General features: G+C 42.0%; 1 protein-coding gene across 1 annotated transcript in view; it reads right to left on the minus strand.

Annotated features, from left to right (window-relative positions):
- Window positions 1-16,855, minus strand: part of LOC136866683 (protein O-mannosyl-transferase TMTC1) — a 1,311,771-nt gene that overhangs the window by 813,173 nt on the left and 481,743 nt on the right. The window contains exon 6 of the mRNA XM_068226807.1: window positions 9,058-9,161. Coding sequence (XP_068082908.1) covers window positions 9,058-9,161 — 104 coding nt within the window. The remainder of the gene's footprint in view (window positions 1-9,057; window positions 9,162-16,855) is intronic.

Raw genomic sequence — 16,855 nt, forward strand, 5'->3', positions numbered from 1 at the left:
CTGACGTTTGAGCTCTGGTCCATGCACCATGGTTCAGAATTCACTGATGGCGTTAATTTTCTAAAGGAAGTGCTTACCTTCCTCCTGCTAGCTTGCTAAGTGGTTGCCATAATTGTATATCTTGTCCGCTGCTCAACATCCGTGAGTGCACCAGACACCCAATTCGATGCAACTTTCCACAGGTGAATATCACCCTACAAATTATTGTAGATGGTAAGTTTTCTCGATTCCACAGTTTCTCTCTAACTCAAACAAAGACCATTGATCTCCATCAGATGGTCAAATACTGCACGGGATGCATCTGACCGCACAATCGCCTGCCATCCTGACCCTTGCTGGATGATTCACGCTCTCGCAGAAACGGCGCTACCCACCTCGCGACTGTTCGGTATGGAAGATAACATTTCCCGACAGTTTGTAGCAACTCTTTGTGGCATTCTCTGGCCCCTAGATGGGATATTTAATATAAGAACGCTTTAGCAATTCGGATTACACTGATTTTGCACGGCGGTTGACTCACAACACTGATTTAACATTGCTCTATGTACAAAAACCGCAACCTAGAGAGACATCTCGTTATGTGGGCATATACTACGGAAGCCAGGTTTGCTTAGATTTATGACACCTAGTGATACAATCCCTTAACTTTGAATATAAATCAGTCGCTATGCCTTAGGCCGCAACCTTTGTGTAATAATTTTTCAGTTGCTCTTTCATTTTCAAATGTTTATGATAATTTTGTCTGTTCCTTGTCCTAGTAGGAAAACAATCCAAAATTTGTCCTTAAAGTTTTGATTCACTCTGTATGCATGAAACCCTTAATGAAGATTGGAATGATGATAATATTCTCAGTACAATACACAAAAGGCTATACTTACGTATAATTTATGTACGGTTAATAAACTAGTTGAATAGGAGGTACAAAATTGTTGATAATACTGGCTGTAGTATCACATTATTTGTGAGGACTATTGTCTCACTCAGTATGCTGATAAGCAGCTTGGTGTTAATACCCGCACTAAAGTGGACGACATTAAACGACGCCCGCACAGGTTTAGAATGATGGAAATCTTTACAGCACTATTATCCCTCTCCCTTGTTCCTTTATGCGTACACGCAGCTCTCCCTCAAAAAAAAAAAAAAAAAAAAAAGGCAAGGAACAAAATGACAGCACTCATGCACAGGTATAAAAGTCAACGTTTGATATAAAAGCCAACTTAATAAAATATTTCACAGGTACTGTAACACGTAACTTGCAGCATTAAAACACTGTTTTAGACACCACATTGAAATATCTCACTCGTGAAACGCTTTGTTAACGCTCAGAATAACAGCTGACCGATATACATAGATATTTGATAATGTAACTGAACAAAAGTAAGTTTCAGTATCGTGAAACCATAGGCCTACACCTATTTTATTTTATTTATTTTATTATTATTATTATTATTATTATTATTATTATTATATTTATTATTATTATTATTAATAATAATAATAATAACTGGACGACTCGTGCTGGCCCGCAGCTATCGTTATAAATAGGCCGTGTAACGTGTCTTGAAATGAAATTGCTCCATGCACCGTCCGGGTATATTTTCGAATGTTTATTTTTAGGATTTGTATTACCACTTAATTCTAAGTGAAATGAATTTTTGTACATTACTTTATTATGACGTTGATTGATACCTTACGAACTCTTTTGTAGTTTTAGAGTGTTACATTAAAGTTTTAGTTTTTGATTTAAAAAATTCGCGTGAAATTTTGTCCTTGTGGAATCCCAGGTTGTCTGGGCTGTATTTGATTCTTCCGAAGATTTTTTTTTTTTGCTAGGGGCTTTACGTCGCACCGACACAGATAGGTCTTATGGCGACGATGGGATAGGATAGGCCTAGGAGTTGGAAGGAAGCGGCCGTGGCCTTAATTAAGGTACAGTCCCAGCATTTGCCTGGTGTGAAAATGGGAAACCACGGAAAACCATTTTCAGGGCTGCCGACAGTGGGATTCGAACCTACTATCTCCCGGATGCAAGCTCACAGCCGCGCGCCTCTACGAGCACGGCCAACTCGCCCGGTCCCGAAGAAATAATGCAGGTAAGTGATAACTGTACCTATTTGCGCGTCGCGCTATATATATAATGTATACGATTCCAACTGACATGGGAAGTGTCAGCAATCAATCTAGCGAACCCAGAAACTGTGGATTCAGCACTAATCACCGCTCTGTCATTTTGAACATTTTCTGTTTCACCCCTTCTCATGTACCCTCCTCCTCCCCCTCCCCCCCCCCCACTACACACGTGCTGATGTGCTGATAGAGGATGAACGTGGACATAAATGGCATCTAGAGTATCACTATTCATCTCAGCGACCCTGAACATTACGGATTCAACAATAATATTGGTCGCTTTAAATTAATTTTATATGTCACACTCCCTCCCAATTGCCAGCCATAGGGGTGCTGGGGGTGTTTCACCAACACAGTATTCTTTACCACACATCAAGTCATGTGTGAACCAAGTTTGCTGGAACTTAGCCTACACACACATATTCATAATCTCGGTCATTTTGGACGTTTTCTTTCTTAACCTCTTATGGGCTCCATGCCGATTGGGGATGAACTTGGACTTAAACATCATCTGGTATGTCACCAATTAACTTACCATTAACTTATCTCAGCGACACCACAAACTACGGATTTAACACTAATATAGGAAGTTTTCGATTATTTTTACATGTGACTCCATCCCCACCCCAACCCTCTGGGTGCGAGGGGTGTCTTTACAACCTAGAGTACCGAACGATTTGGCCGTGCGGTTAGGTTCGCGCAGCTGTGAGCTTCATTTTGGAGATAGTGGGTTCGAACCCCACTGTCGGCAACCCTAAATATAGTTTTCAGTGGTTTCCCATTTTCACACCAGTCAAATGCTATACCTTAATTAAGACCACTGCCGCTGCCTTCCCTTTCCCATCGTTGCCATAAGACCTTTCTGTACCAATGTGATGAAAAGCAAGTTGAAATGTCGTATGGCTTTTAGTGCCAGGATATCGCAGGACGGGTTCGGCTCGCCAGGTGCAGGTCTTTCACACCCGTAGGTGACCTTCGCGTCGTGATGAGGATGAAATGATAATGAAGACAACACATACACCCAGCCCCCGTGCCATTGGAATTAACCAATTAAGGTTAAAATCCCCGACCCAGCCGGGAATCGAACCCGGGACCCTCTGAACCGCAGGCCAGTACGCTGACCGTTCAGCCAATGAGTCGGACCAAAAAGCAAGTTGTAAGAAAAATATCATCGCACTATATTTACCTTCAGATAGTATTAAGTCATATATCTACCAAGTTTGGTTTAAATTTCAAATTGGCCTATGGTCACTTGTTATTTTTAATCGTACAGCTTCGCTAGTTTTTACGTAAACATATTGCTCCTTAACTGTACGCAAGATGCTAGGTCCAGAATGCATTGCGGGCTGCAATTAATGTAGTGGTCATTTGTGACTTCATTTCAGGATGACTCAATTTCGTATGAACTTAAGAGCCCTATCAGTGCCTGAAGATTCACCAGAATTACGGAATGCATGAGGAATTTTAAAAAAATCAATTAAGCAAATCTATCCAGCAGAACGGCCGAACGAAGTGGAAATAGCTGCTTTTAGTAATTTTTAAATATGTATAGATAATAATAATAATAATAATAATAATAATAATAATAATAATAATAATAATAATAATAATTCCGAGCTTTTGCACATTTGTACCTTTAATCAATTAAATATGTTACCTCGACAAATGTAGGCCTATTGCTGACATTTCCGTATTGTACATTCCTTATTTCATGGTGTTTGGATACTGTTTCCGTCAGTGTATATCAATGTGATCAACCGTCTAAGTATCATATACCAGATGCACGTTGTTTCCGACCGCCCCAGTATATGTAACATTCCAAATAATGTGGCTCATATTGTTGTATCGTAAGACACAACATACATATTTTTTCTACATGTCATGTAAGTCCGTAAGATTATAAAACCGTGATATAAAAATACGTGTACGTAGAGCCATTCATCGGAAGACTGGTTTGTTCGAGAACATTTCTACAGTCGAATTTCATATACAGCTCAGGTTTCGTTGAACAGGTGTCCTACAGGAATGTTACGAAAATTGTTCTTCGATTTAATTTCCATTCAGTAGTTCAGTAAAGCCTCCGTGGCTCTGACGACAGCGCGCCAGCCTCTCACCGTTGGGTTCCATGGTTCAAATCCCGGTCACTCCACGTGAGTTTTGTGCTGGAAAAAGTGGAAGTGGGACAGATTTTATTCCGGGAATTCTGGTTTTCACTGTCATCTTTCATTCCAGTAACTCTCTCCAAAATCATTTCATTTCATCTGTCAGTCATTAATCATTGCCCCAGAGGAGAGTGACAAGCTTCGGCAATCGGCACAACAATTTCTATCCTCGCCACTAGATAGGGGCTTCATTTCATTTCTAGCCCAGTCGAATGACTTGAAACAGGCTGTGGATTTTCACTTTTCAGTTCATATCAATTAAGTAAAACAGTTGCTTTAACAAATGTGGAAAGTTATATTATAAATTATGCCATTGGCTCCAGTCACACAATATAGTGCCGATAAATGGGATGAGAAAACAGCTCTTACTATGGCATGTGATTCAGATAACGACACAATGACAGAACAATAGTAATCAGTGGAAGGGAGACAGAATCATATTTTCCTGCACAGAAGGTAATTAGCTGCAACTAGATTTGGTCCCGCATGATCTGATGAATAATTTATCAGTGAGAACGAAGTAGGCCACAATGTCAACAGTAGCTAATAACCTCATCAGCAAACGTAAAAGGGAAGTAAAAGCCATATGAGCAGTGCTATTGCTGGATTCAACGTATCACTTAGTTATCTGGACTGTTGATTAACCTCTGGGGGTAAAGCACCCGCCTCTAACCCACAAGTCCTTTGTTAGATTCCCGTCCAGGTCAAATATTTTTACTTGGATCTGAGGGTTCATTCGTTGTCTATTCAGCGTACTGAGGAGCCGTCTGACGGTGAGATAGCGGCTCCGGTCTAGAAAACAAGGAGTAACGGCCATAAGGATTCGACATGCTGACCACGCTTCACCTTGTAGTCTACAGAACTTCGAGCTGAGCAGCGGTCGCCTACATCAGCGCAGTAGCGCCAATGGTTATTTTCGAACACTTGTTAACTGTTGTACTGGTCATCCTCCCCAGTTGTAGCCACCGACCCAATTTCTCACGCTCCAGGACACTGCCCTTGAGGCGGTAGAGGTGGGATCCCTCGCTGAGTCCGAGGGAAAAGCCAACCCTGGAGGGTAAGAAGATTAAGAAAGAAAGATAAGTTACATACTCAACGCGTAGGAATCGTTGCAACTATCTGGGCTAAAAAGAGACATGATTTAGCACGCTGTGGGGTTTGCAGTCAGGTCAACCTGTCTGCACATTACAGTTCAGAACATCAAACATACAAGATGTTTCGAAGCGACAGCATAGATTATTCTATTAGTACAGAGTTAAACGGGACCAACTCTTTGTCACCTGGAGTGGCTACGTGGTACTAATTGTAGCCAACATATGATCCTTTCCAGGGATTCAGAGTTCGAGTCTAGTTACGAGCTTTTAATGTTATTTTTATTCTTATACTCGTAAAGGCGTTCGTAATTAAGATTTAACTTCCTTACCTCTCAAAAGTCGTTTTTCACCTTTACAAAGAAAGCAAACGTAAGAAAGGAGAAATAACGTGCGACATTCATATGGAAACACGGCTACAACGAATGAAGCGCACTGCGCTTATTTTCATCATTCAACCCATTCAACCACGCTATTGCACATGTTCAACTCGAAGAACGACTAACAGCGGTCTGGACTTCACACGTAGGGCACATGAAATAGCACATCGTAATATTTGCAGTAAAGTTCGAACACCTACCCTACCGTTAGTGTAAAAGCAAACATTATGTATCCACGGAATGATTGTGTGACTATGATAATACTTTATGGGGAAGCAAGGCAGTTTTCACGGAGAGTCAGATGCTTGTGTGAAGAACGACTTCGTGGACTAATACTGCCAACTGTAGATACATTTCGACGTACTAAAAGACCACTGCGTGTAGCGGAGTCATTTTATGCATTACCCCCCGTTCGGGATGCTCCACTGACGTCTGGAAATAACGAAGAAGCTGTTCAAAATGAAATTGCATACAAACCGCACACAAGATCACGGGCCATTGGAAATGATCTTCACATCGTTATGTATCTGTACCGCACATATTTCACCGCCATAAATTCCACCCCTCGCATCAACAACTACACCAGGAGCTTCACAGATATGACTTTCAAAAACGGACAGAATTTTCGCAACGAATATTGCAAATAGTTGAATCTGATGCGGATTTCTTAACGGGCATTATCTTTAGTGACGAAACCAGATTTCACAACAACGGAAATGTTAATCGCCTCAACTCCCATTATTGGAGCGTTGAAAATCTTCACTGGATAAGGGAGCTAGATTTCAGGTACAATGCGGCGTCAACGTGTTGTGCGGGATAATAGGTCTCAAGATAATTGAACAACATTTCTTCGAAATAAAACTAACGGGACGACGCTATCTCTAGTTTCTTCCTGAATACCCCCGCTCTTATTGGAGGATGTGCCCCTTATGTTACGGTTAAGGATGGGGTTCAAGCAGGATGGAGGTCCTCCACTCTGATCGTTGGCAGTATGGAACCACTTCCATAGGACATATCCTGGACGATGGATTGGACGACCGTGTCCTGTGACATAGCCGGCAATATCATCTGATCTTACTCCTGCAGATTTTTTCTCTGGGGTTATTTAAAGGAAGGAAAGAATATATGAACAGGAGCCAGAGAGCCCAATTCATTTACGGCGGCTCATCACTGAAGCCGGCAGGCAGGTGCCACCATATAATTATGTTGCAGCAAGCAAGAATGTCTCTACTACATCTTGCTCAGATTTGTATTAAAGAAGGAGGTAGTCATTCTTGAACATTTGTTTCATTAATCGAATGGCCATACACAAGCCCATTGCACCTCTGTTGGTAAAAGCTCACTTTATTGCAAATAGCTCTTTTAAGAGCTACTTAAAAACTAACATAGCAGAGTGACTGCAATATGAGAACTGATCATGATTTAGATTTGTCACTTCAAACGTGACTCACACGAACATTAACAACGAAATAAAAATATTCGTCCTACATCCGACTCGAACCTCCAACTAACGAGGGCAATTTACATCTAACTTCCGGCACGCGGGGCTGTAACGAGATGTCATTTACTGCTGATAAGTCAATACTACTTCTAATCATTTATACGTCATATTTTCTGTACGTGACCTTTCTGCCATACAGAATTTCCACGACTTTTTATCATCATCTTTCTTTCTTAATCTGTTTTGTCTCTAAGGTTGGTTTTCCCTCGGACTCAGCGAGGGATCCCACCTCTACCACCTCAAGGGTAGTGTCCTGGAGCCTCAGACATTGGGTGGGGAATACAACTGGAAAGAGGGACCAGTACCTCGCCCACGCGTCCTTACCCGCTATTCTGAACAGGGGCATTGTGAGGGGGGGGGGGTATGGGAGGATTGGAAGGGATAGATAAGGAAGAGTGAAGAGAGTGGCCATGGTCGCTGGAGAAGAAGTGTGAAACAACGGAAAACTACTTCGAGGATGGGTGAGGTGGGAATCGAATCCCCTCTACTCAGTTGAGCTCTCGAGACTGAGCGAACAACTTTGCAGCCCTCGTACCACTTTCCAAATTTCATGGTAGAGCTGGGGATCGAAACCGGGCCTCCGGGGGTGGCAGCTAATCACGCTAACCACTACACCGCAGAGGCGGACCTTTTTATCATCATTGGGTACGGTATTTTATCATTAATACTGATTTGGTTGACACGAATACACGAATTATAGAAAGCGTAGTAAGACCATGCACGCTTTTCAGGAGCCGAGGTCAGTATTTTTAGGTTAGATTATGATATACGGGTTGCATAAAACTGATTAAATAGGAGGAGCTGTAGCACCTAGTATAAACCAACTAATGTCCTTTCCACCAACAATTCATTCTGAAAAAAACAGACAAAGAACCAACAGATCACTAAATCTGAAGGTGGCAGCTGTAATATTGTTGAGGAAACCACCAGGATGCAGGAAATGCGTTGAAGAAAGATGGTATAGATTTTAAGAGTTGCTGGGATATTCGAATTTTTTCCCATGGATTTTCCTTGTTATGTCGTATGCAAAGGATGTGGAATTTTTTCATTTGATCATCCTCCTCTTGCACTGACGATAGAAGGATGATGATGATGATGTTTGTTGTTTAAAGGAGTGTAACAGCTAGGTCATCGACCCCTAATGGTAAGAGGTTCAACAAAATGAAACGATAAGTAAACCTTCAAAATGTATCCACTGACTAATCACAAGTAATATATTACTAACAGGTAACGCAGATTTATGGTGTTCCTCACATAATGGCACCACTCATAGGTAAGGCAGGCTCATGGTGTTTCTCACATAGTAGTACTAATCACAGGTAACGTAAACCCATAGTGATCCGCATATAGTGGTACTAATCGCAAGTAAAGTCGACCCATAGTGTTCCACGCGTGATGGTACTGATCACAGGTAATCACATGGTTCAAGATCCATCATCCCTTGATCGCCCCTTTTAGTCGCCTCTTACGACAGGCAGGGGATACCGTGGGTGTATTCTTCATCCGAGTCCCCCGACCACAGGGGTACAATAGAAGAGATCAAACTAGAAAGACAAATGCAACAGCTACCCTACTGTAACACTGAGGTCAGCTGTTTTCTATGAAATTAATATTATTTTCCTTTTAAGTACATGTGGTTTCAAGATTAGGAAAATCCAATCCCTAAATTTATACATCTGAAATATAAACATGTCATATATTTTTATATGAGACACTATTGATAAATCACTCCAAGAAATGGCAATGGAACTCTAAAAAGCCAATAAATGCAATGTTATAGAAGTCTGATTACTAACCTGACGTGCCTGCACGGATGAAACGCTGCCGGGTTGTCTTGGTTTGAGAATTTGGGCAGGGAGCCTTGGAGCATAGCAAGGCGGCACACCAGCAACAAGCTCAGCTGTAACAAAACAAGATACTATATTACCAATTATTACCGTAATTTATTGTTTTTCTGTAGTATTGGTTGGATTCTTAATAAGTGATTCTAGACCACGTCAATTTTCCTGGTTTCTGGAATGGTGAGATATCTGTCCGATAACTATTGACCTGTTACAGTTGTAAACTCGATAGATCTTCGCTGCGTTGCACAACGTAATAGCAGATAACTTAGCGAATAGTTAACTATTGGTTCGTTGATCTGATTTCATAACTACTCACTAGATTTCACCCTTCGCACTGCTTTGTTTTTATACATCAAGCTACTTCGTACAGCGATCGGACACTATCCCAGATTGCCAGGAGCATGCGTACATGTAATTCGTCGTCTTTTAAGCATTCGTGGAGCGAGAATTTGGGATTCCGCCCAATAGATAGGTGTTCCTACAGGCATTATTTCAGCTGCATACGGTTTGACGAGAATTTGAGAATTGTTTGCGGATAGCTGTACCGTACGGTATTTATTTCCTGTTATTGCCAAAATATAAACACTGTTTGACAGCATTACAGTGATAAATACCGCGCAATCAACAAACATAAGCTTTAATTCCTTGTAATATAATATCATTAACTGAAAGCAATCCCACGATAAAAGTATATGTCCTCTGCCGATGTAAGTAGGCCTACAGCACTACGACAAAAGTATAATATGACCTGTTATGCTCAGTGCTTTCATGGATACAGATACAGTCACCGATAAAAGTCTGCCAAGACTTATTATCATAGAAGTGTATATCAATAAGGGACAATGCGAAATTACTATTTGTCGCAATACGCATATTGTTACCTAACCTCAACCAAACGCATGTCGGTATATTTGTGTAGTCTGGATCTTTCTTTGTCTTTGAATTCATCATAACTGCACATCATCAGAACATTAGGCATAATACACTTACAGTATGTGTAAACACTGACTGTGGCCTGAATGGTCTTACTCAGAAGCGTCCATATCTCATGCATCTTCTATACTATCACAACTGTCCATCGCACTGGTTTAGGACTGGGTCAAGTACATACTGCAAACCCGTAAGTCAGCCCCTATCTCTGAAACCAAGAACAAAAGTTTGCTGACGCAATTGTAAATTGGTAGTACGGCGAGGAATTTGCAGAGGAATAAGGTATATCATGTTATGTTGTGTTGTGTTGTGTTGTGTTGTGTTGTGTTGTGTTGTGTTGTGTTGTGTTGTGTTGTGTTGTGTTGTGTTGTGCTGTGTTGTGTTGTGTTGTGTTGTGTTGTGTTGTGTTGTGTTGTGTTGTGTTGTGTTGTGTTGTGTTGTGGTATACCTAAAATACGTTTGAGGTATGGTCGGTTGCAACAAATGCATAAAAAAGTTCATTTTACTCGTAGATATCTATAATATTACTGATGTAATGAGGAGAGATTTGTGTGTTTGTTCGTAGAGAGAGGATAATCTTGGGACCAAATCGACATTTTTTCAGCATTATGAGGTGTATTTCTTTCACAATATCGTAGGCTGTATAAAATTTCTTTGTCCAGCCCTTGTCCCGTTTCTCTACGGGGTCGGGTTTGAGGTGAGATGAATCGGTCGTGTCGAGTCTTTTTATAATCTGATGCTCTTCCTGACGTCAACTTCATTAGAGGGCTTAATGAGATGAAATGGCGTAATAAATGATAGTAAGAAGGGAGAGGGTGAAACCCGGAGTCGGCACATAAGCCTATAATACTCCTGTCTAATAGCACCAAGAGGTCTGCTCAAGGCTTAACGTCGCCATCCGACGGAAGAATCACCACCAACAGCATCATATGCCCTCAATCCATATGACCACTGCGGAGAGTTTTGGAATTTAGCCCAGACTTTTGGCACGCAATCCAGTAATTAGAAATTGTATACCACCACCTCCCCTACCCTGCCAGCCAACATTCTAATGGTGAATATTTTTCGATCAACAGCCTAACAACGGCCTGAGACCGTTTAGACTTCAACGCCTTAACGATCACGGCCACCAGGCGGGCTTGTATGCTGTATATAATTATGCTAGAATATCAGGGGAACAAGTAGTTAGAAGCAAAGTGGAGCCAGTAGGAAACCTGAACGTTCTATTTTATTTAAATACCTTTCCACAGTATTTGCAGCTTACCTTGATGATAAATAGTCCATTTAATAACATGATAAAATCAATCTGCAGTGGCACGAGAAAATAGAAAAGGAATTTGTGTGCCGGTGTGAGAGTTTATGTTGGAGCTCTGGTCTGAACACTATGAACTTCACTGACTTTCCGGCGCTGTGCAGGGGTTACGTGTGGATTCACAGACATCTAACCATCCCAAGCTGCCATTCATATCGATTTGTGTCAGTAGGGCGCAATTTTGAGATTTGGTTGCCATCTGTCTTATATATATTTGCTACGTGGTTAATCTATCTCACTCAGGTGGTATAGCTTGAGAAACGTGTTGTCAATAAGAACTACGCTCTGAGTAAAACATGGGCAGACTATTATCTCACTGTCGATTGACGAAAGCGAGTAAGGAATTTAGAATGTGGAGTGTAACGTGACTTCGTGGATCCTCACTCAATCAATCAATCAGTACTGATTTGCATTTAGGGCAGTCGCCCGTGCGGCAGATTCCCTATCTGTTGTTTTCCTAGCCTCAGCCGATGTGCTTAGTATTTTATAACTAGTTTCGCTGCCTGTCATGTTAAGGGAGAGAAATCAAGCTTGTTAATTTGAGTGACTATTAATCTTAATCATCAGTCCAGAAATAGTGTAAATGAGAGCGAAGTCTAGGGCTTAAGAAGGAAAGTTTTGATTACAATTTGATCAAGATTTTCACTCACTTAGCATAAAAGTACTCAAATATGTCATATCCTTTCTTAATCTGTTTACCCTCCAGGGTTGGATTTTTCCTCCGTCTCAGTGAGGGATCTCATCTCTACCACCTCAAGGGCAGTGTCCTGGAGCATGATACTTTGGGATGGGGGAATAGAACTGGGAAGGAGGACCAGTACCTCGCCCAGGTGGCCTCACCTGCTAGGCTGAAGAGGGGCATTGTGGGGGGAAGGGAATATTGGAAGGAATGGGCAAGGAAGAGGGAAGGAAGTGGCCGTGGCCTTAAGTTAGGTACCATCCCGGCATTTGCCTGGAGGAGAAGTGGGAAACCACGGAAAACTACTTCTAGTTCGGCTGAGGAGGGAGTCGTACCCCCTTCTGTACTCAGCTGACACCCCGAGGCTGAGTAGACCCTGTTCCAGCCCTCATGCCACTTTTCAAATTTCGTGGCAGAGCCGGGGGCGGACCTCAAACATGTCTATTTATGTAGTTGGGGACCGTTCTTATGGGCCTAAACGCATGTCACTGCAGGTTCATTTCATCATTTGTTAAAATGACTCTTTGTTATCATAGAACCAAACCCCATGGCGCAGCAGCCTCGAAGGACCTTGGCCTAACAAGCGACAGCTGCTCAGCCCGAAGGCTTGCAGATTATGAGTTGTCGTGTGTTCAGCACGATGAATCCAATCGGCCTTCCCTAGACCGGGACTGCCATCTCACCGTCAGATAGCTCCTCAATTGTAATCAGGACTAATCACGTTTGCTGAATGAACCTCGAACCGGCCTTCAGATCCAGGTAAAAAAAAAAAAAAAAACTCACTTGGCCTGGAGTCAAACCCGGGGTCTCCGGGTAAGAGGCAGGCACGCTACCCGCACACCGCAGGGCCGGCCTTTGTCATCATGGTTAGCTGCAAATACTGTGGAAAGATTTTTAAATACAATACGTAATTGAGTGAATTTCATATAATTTACAAACATTTATAGCTTATATATATGGTGTTGGTGCTGGTGCTTATTGTTTTGAGCAAAGCAAAGCAAAGTCACCTCCGTACAGGCCATGAAGGCCCTCGGAGGAGCGGAAGGTAAAGGCTTCCATCACCATTTTTAACCTCCGCACGTGAAGGGGTAGAGCGGCTAGCTCTACGCTCGGCCACCTTTGCCCCCAGGAATTATTAACCTGGTACTCATTTTTGGTGTAGGCTGAGTGAGCGTCAGGGCCATATGCACCTCTGGAAGTGGAAATCTCGTTTCTTAAATTTTACGACTTCCTGACTGGGATTCGAACCCACGTCTTTCCGGGCGAACCGAGCACGCCTTTACCGCCTCGGCCAGGCAGCCCCTTTATTGTTTTGAGGGGAAGTATAATTCGACAACGGGCTGCCTAGCCGAGGAAGTTAAGCCGTGCTCGGATGATCCGGAAGGACGTGGGTTTGACGTGGGTTCGACTCCCCGACAGAAAGTCGGGAAATTTATAAGTTTTCCATGTTTGGAAAGGCACGCAGTTTTGAGGTTCATTCAGCCTATAACTAAAACGAGTACCAGGCTAAATCCTGGGGCAAAGGCAACCGCACCAAGAGCTAACCACATTGGCCCACTTATTGCCGAGGTTAGGATTAGTGGACATTTAAATCTTCCACTTTTCCAGAGGCTCCATGGCTTCTTCGTAGATTGCGTTCCTTTTCAATTGGATATAACCTCACACCAATAAGAAGATAAAAGTGAAGAGGTTAGACGTTTTGAAGAAGGAAGTTTCGACAAAGGTAGGCAAAGATCCTCTAATGTCGTTAAAGCCTCACAAAGCTAATACGAACCGTTTCAGAGAAGTGCAAGGGTTGATAAGGAAAGTAAGGAAACATGAAACTGAGCAGCCGCCTCCCACAGTTAAGTGGAAGAGGTGTCAGTAAGAGCTACGCAGCTGTTTTCGCCCTCAAAAATTCTCTTCATTTAGTCACCAGAGCTTCATGCATTCTATGTCCGCACCCTGAGGGGGCGGGGGAATTTATCTACCTAAATGAGAAGATAGGCCTACTTATTTAACAAAGAAGAAATCGGAGCTTAAATAACATCTCAGATACATTAAAATATTCATGGTCACTTACCACAAGCTTGTCTAAAGGAATGGTTAAATCACGGACAGATAAGAATTATAACAAACTAATGGTGTGAAAAGTAGTTAAATGTGCTTTGAATAACAAATTTAACAGGTATTACCAAAATTAAGTCTGAGGGAGCAAAGATTGTTAGCATTTCATTAGCTATAATCTTAAATTCAGTTCCTGAAAGTAGGAAACAAAGAAGAAAGGATGTGACTGGTTATATCCCCCAAGTTCTCCTGTCCTATGTATTTTAGAGAATACCAATATCCTCGTCAGGGTCCAATTACGTAGCAAGCTATTTTAATATAATACAGGCCTTTCGTGTTTCAGAAATAACAAGGAGGAAAAGGAATCTTTAATCTAATACGCCGTCAAGTTCTGGCGAACAACCAGGAAACTTCCCCTACCCCTATTCTCCCCCATCTATAATTAAAATTCTTGTTCAAACTTATTTTTTCATGCATTTATTATGGCCCAGTAAGCTTGTGTCTAGCAGGACATTATCTTTTACTTCTCTTTGATGTTAACTTTAGTTTGGGGAGCTCTCAGATAGTAGGCTGCGTCTAACAGCTCCATTAAAAATGCATTTTGCTTAGAACGATGCCTTTTAATTTAGAAACGCGTCAAATCCTGATGAGTTTATTAATGACAACCTTCCTCTTCATACCTGAAATAATGGTGAGACTGATCTACAAAGACAGTTTATTAGGGAGGTAAATAAGAGCTCTACCGTAAACTTTGAACGAGGTTTCTCGTAACTTACAATTTTGTTTTAAAATGTGATGGTGGTGTTGATGTGGGTAATAAAGAAAGGACAATATACCTTCAACAGTTACGTTTTTGATAATACCTGTAAAGAAATGTTCTTACTCAGCGATTTTCTTTACCAATATAATGCGCGTACCTGATGTTGATGAGCTGGCATGAAATAATTGCCGTATATTTCAATTTGGAGCCACGATACTCGTAACATTCATACTCTTAAGGTACAGGTCCTTTTCTTATTTTTACAATTTGTTTTACATCACACCGACACAGATACGTTTTATGACAACGATGGGAGAGGAAAGGCGTGGGCGGAGGAAGGAATCGATCATGGCCTTAATTAAGGTACAGCCTCAGCATTTGCCTGGTATGAAAATGGGAAATCACGGAAAATCATTTTCAGTGTTGCCGACAGTGCGGTTCGAACCCACTTTCTCCTAGATGCAAGCTCACAGCTGCGCGCCCCTAAACGCACAGCAAACTCGTACCGTCACAGGGATTGTTAAAATTGGTAAAGAAAATTGAGAACAATACGCCCACACCTTACCTGTCTTAATGCTTTGTCATCCACAGACCTTGCAACTCACGCTTTCATATGAATCTGTACGGGGAGCTAGTAAATCAGGTGCGTAAGTTTACGTACCTTGTCACCTGTAATAGCATCGATATCGGTACAGTGTACGAATAGCACTGAACAAACACACCCCATGGCACTACAGCCCTGAAAGGCCTTGGCCTAACAAGCGACCGCTGCTCAGCCCCAAGATCTGCAAATTATGAGGTGACGAATGGTCAGTGCGATGAATCTTCTCGGCCGTTATTCTTGGTTTTCTAGACCAGGACCGCCACATCACCGTCAGATAGCTCCTCAATTGTAATCATGTAGGCTGAGTGGAACTTGAACCAACCCTAAAATCCAGGTAAAAATCACTGACCTGGCCGGGATTCGAACCCGGGGCTTCAGGGCGAGAGCCATGTACGCTAACCCTAGACTGCGGGGTCGGCCGAATAGCAATGGCCCGAGTTAATTTTCTAAGAATGGCAGACCTACTGTAAATGTCTCGGTTTGGAGATGAGATGCAATTTTGTCAAGAGTTACGTGTACACTTCATGTTACATGGACGCTGAGGAGCAAAGTAAAAGTAAGTAAAAATCTTCAAAAAATCGATCCTTCCTTGAAAGCATCGTGGACTGGTAATATTTCCAATATTGATGTTCTGTAGCGGATGAGAGGAGGTCGTCAACTTTAGAACTAAATTACGTAGATTACGTACCTTGAATGTTATTTTTTTATGTCACACTAACTAATTTTTCATTTTTCAGAGACGCCAAGAAACTGAAATTTTGTCCAGCAGGAGTACTTTTACGTGTTAGTAAATATACCGATACAAGGCTGACGTATTTGAGCACCTTCAAATACCACCGGACTGAGCCAACATGGAGCCTGCCAGGTTGGGCTCTGAAGGCCAGCGCTCTACCGCCTGAGCTAATCAGTCTGGCTGATGTAACTTGGACAAATAATATGGAATGACAAACCCCACTTGTTAAGACAATGGCTTGATAGCTATAGTCCAAAAGGCCACTTGTTGACGAAGAACTAGGGTGTATGGTCTGGGACACATTCTCATACAGTCATGAAAACACTAGACAATCGAACTTCGTAAAGACTCTGCTCCAACAATCCTCTTAAATGCATGGAGCGCTCAAAGATGAAAAATATGATGGTAAAATGGAGGTCTAATTAAGCCTTTGACCATTTTCTTAGTTGTCTCTCTGGGCACGGGTCCGTATTCAACAATGATGAACTGACATAGGAACATTGTAACATTCATGTAGCACTAGTTATTAATACACTGACTGACAGAGCAAATGCAACACCAAGAAGGAGTGGTTCGAAAGGGATGAAAGTTGGGGAAAGAACAGAGACGGCACGGACGAATAATTGATGTTTATTTCAAACCGATATGCAGGTTACACAATGCGCACGGCATCGACTCAGTAGGAT

This window comes from Anabrus simplex, chromosome 3 (assembly GCF_040414725.1).
Source record: "Anabrus simplex isolate iqAnaSimp1 chromosome 3, ASM4041472v1, whole genome shotgun sequence".
NCBI lineage: Eukaryota > Metazoa > Arthropoda > Insecta > Orthoptera > Tettigoniidae > Anabrus > Anabrus simplex.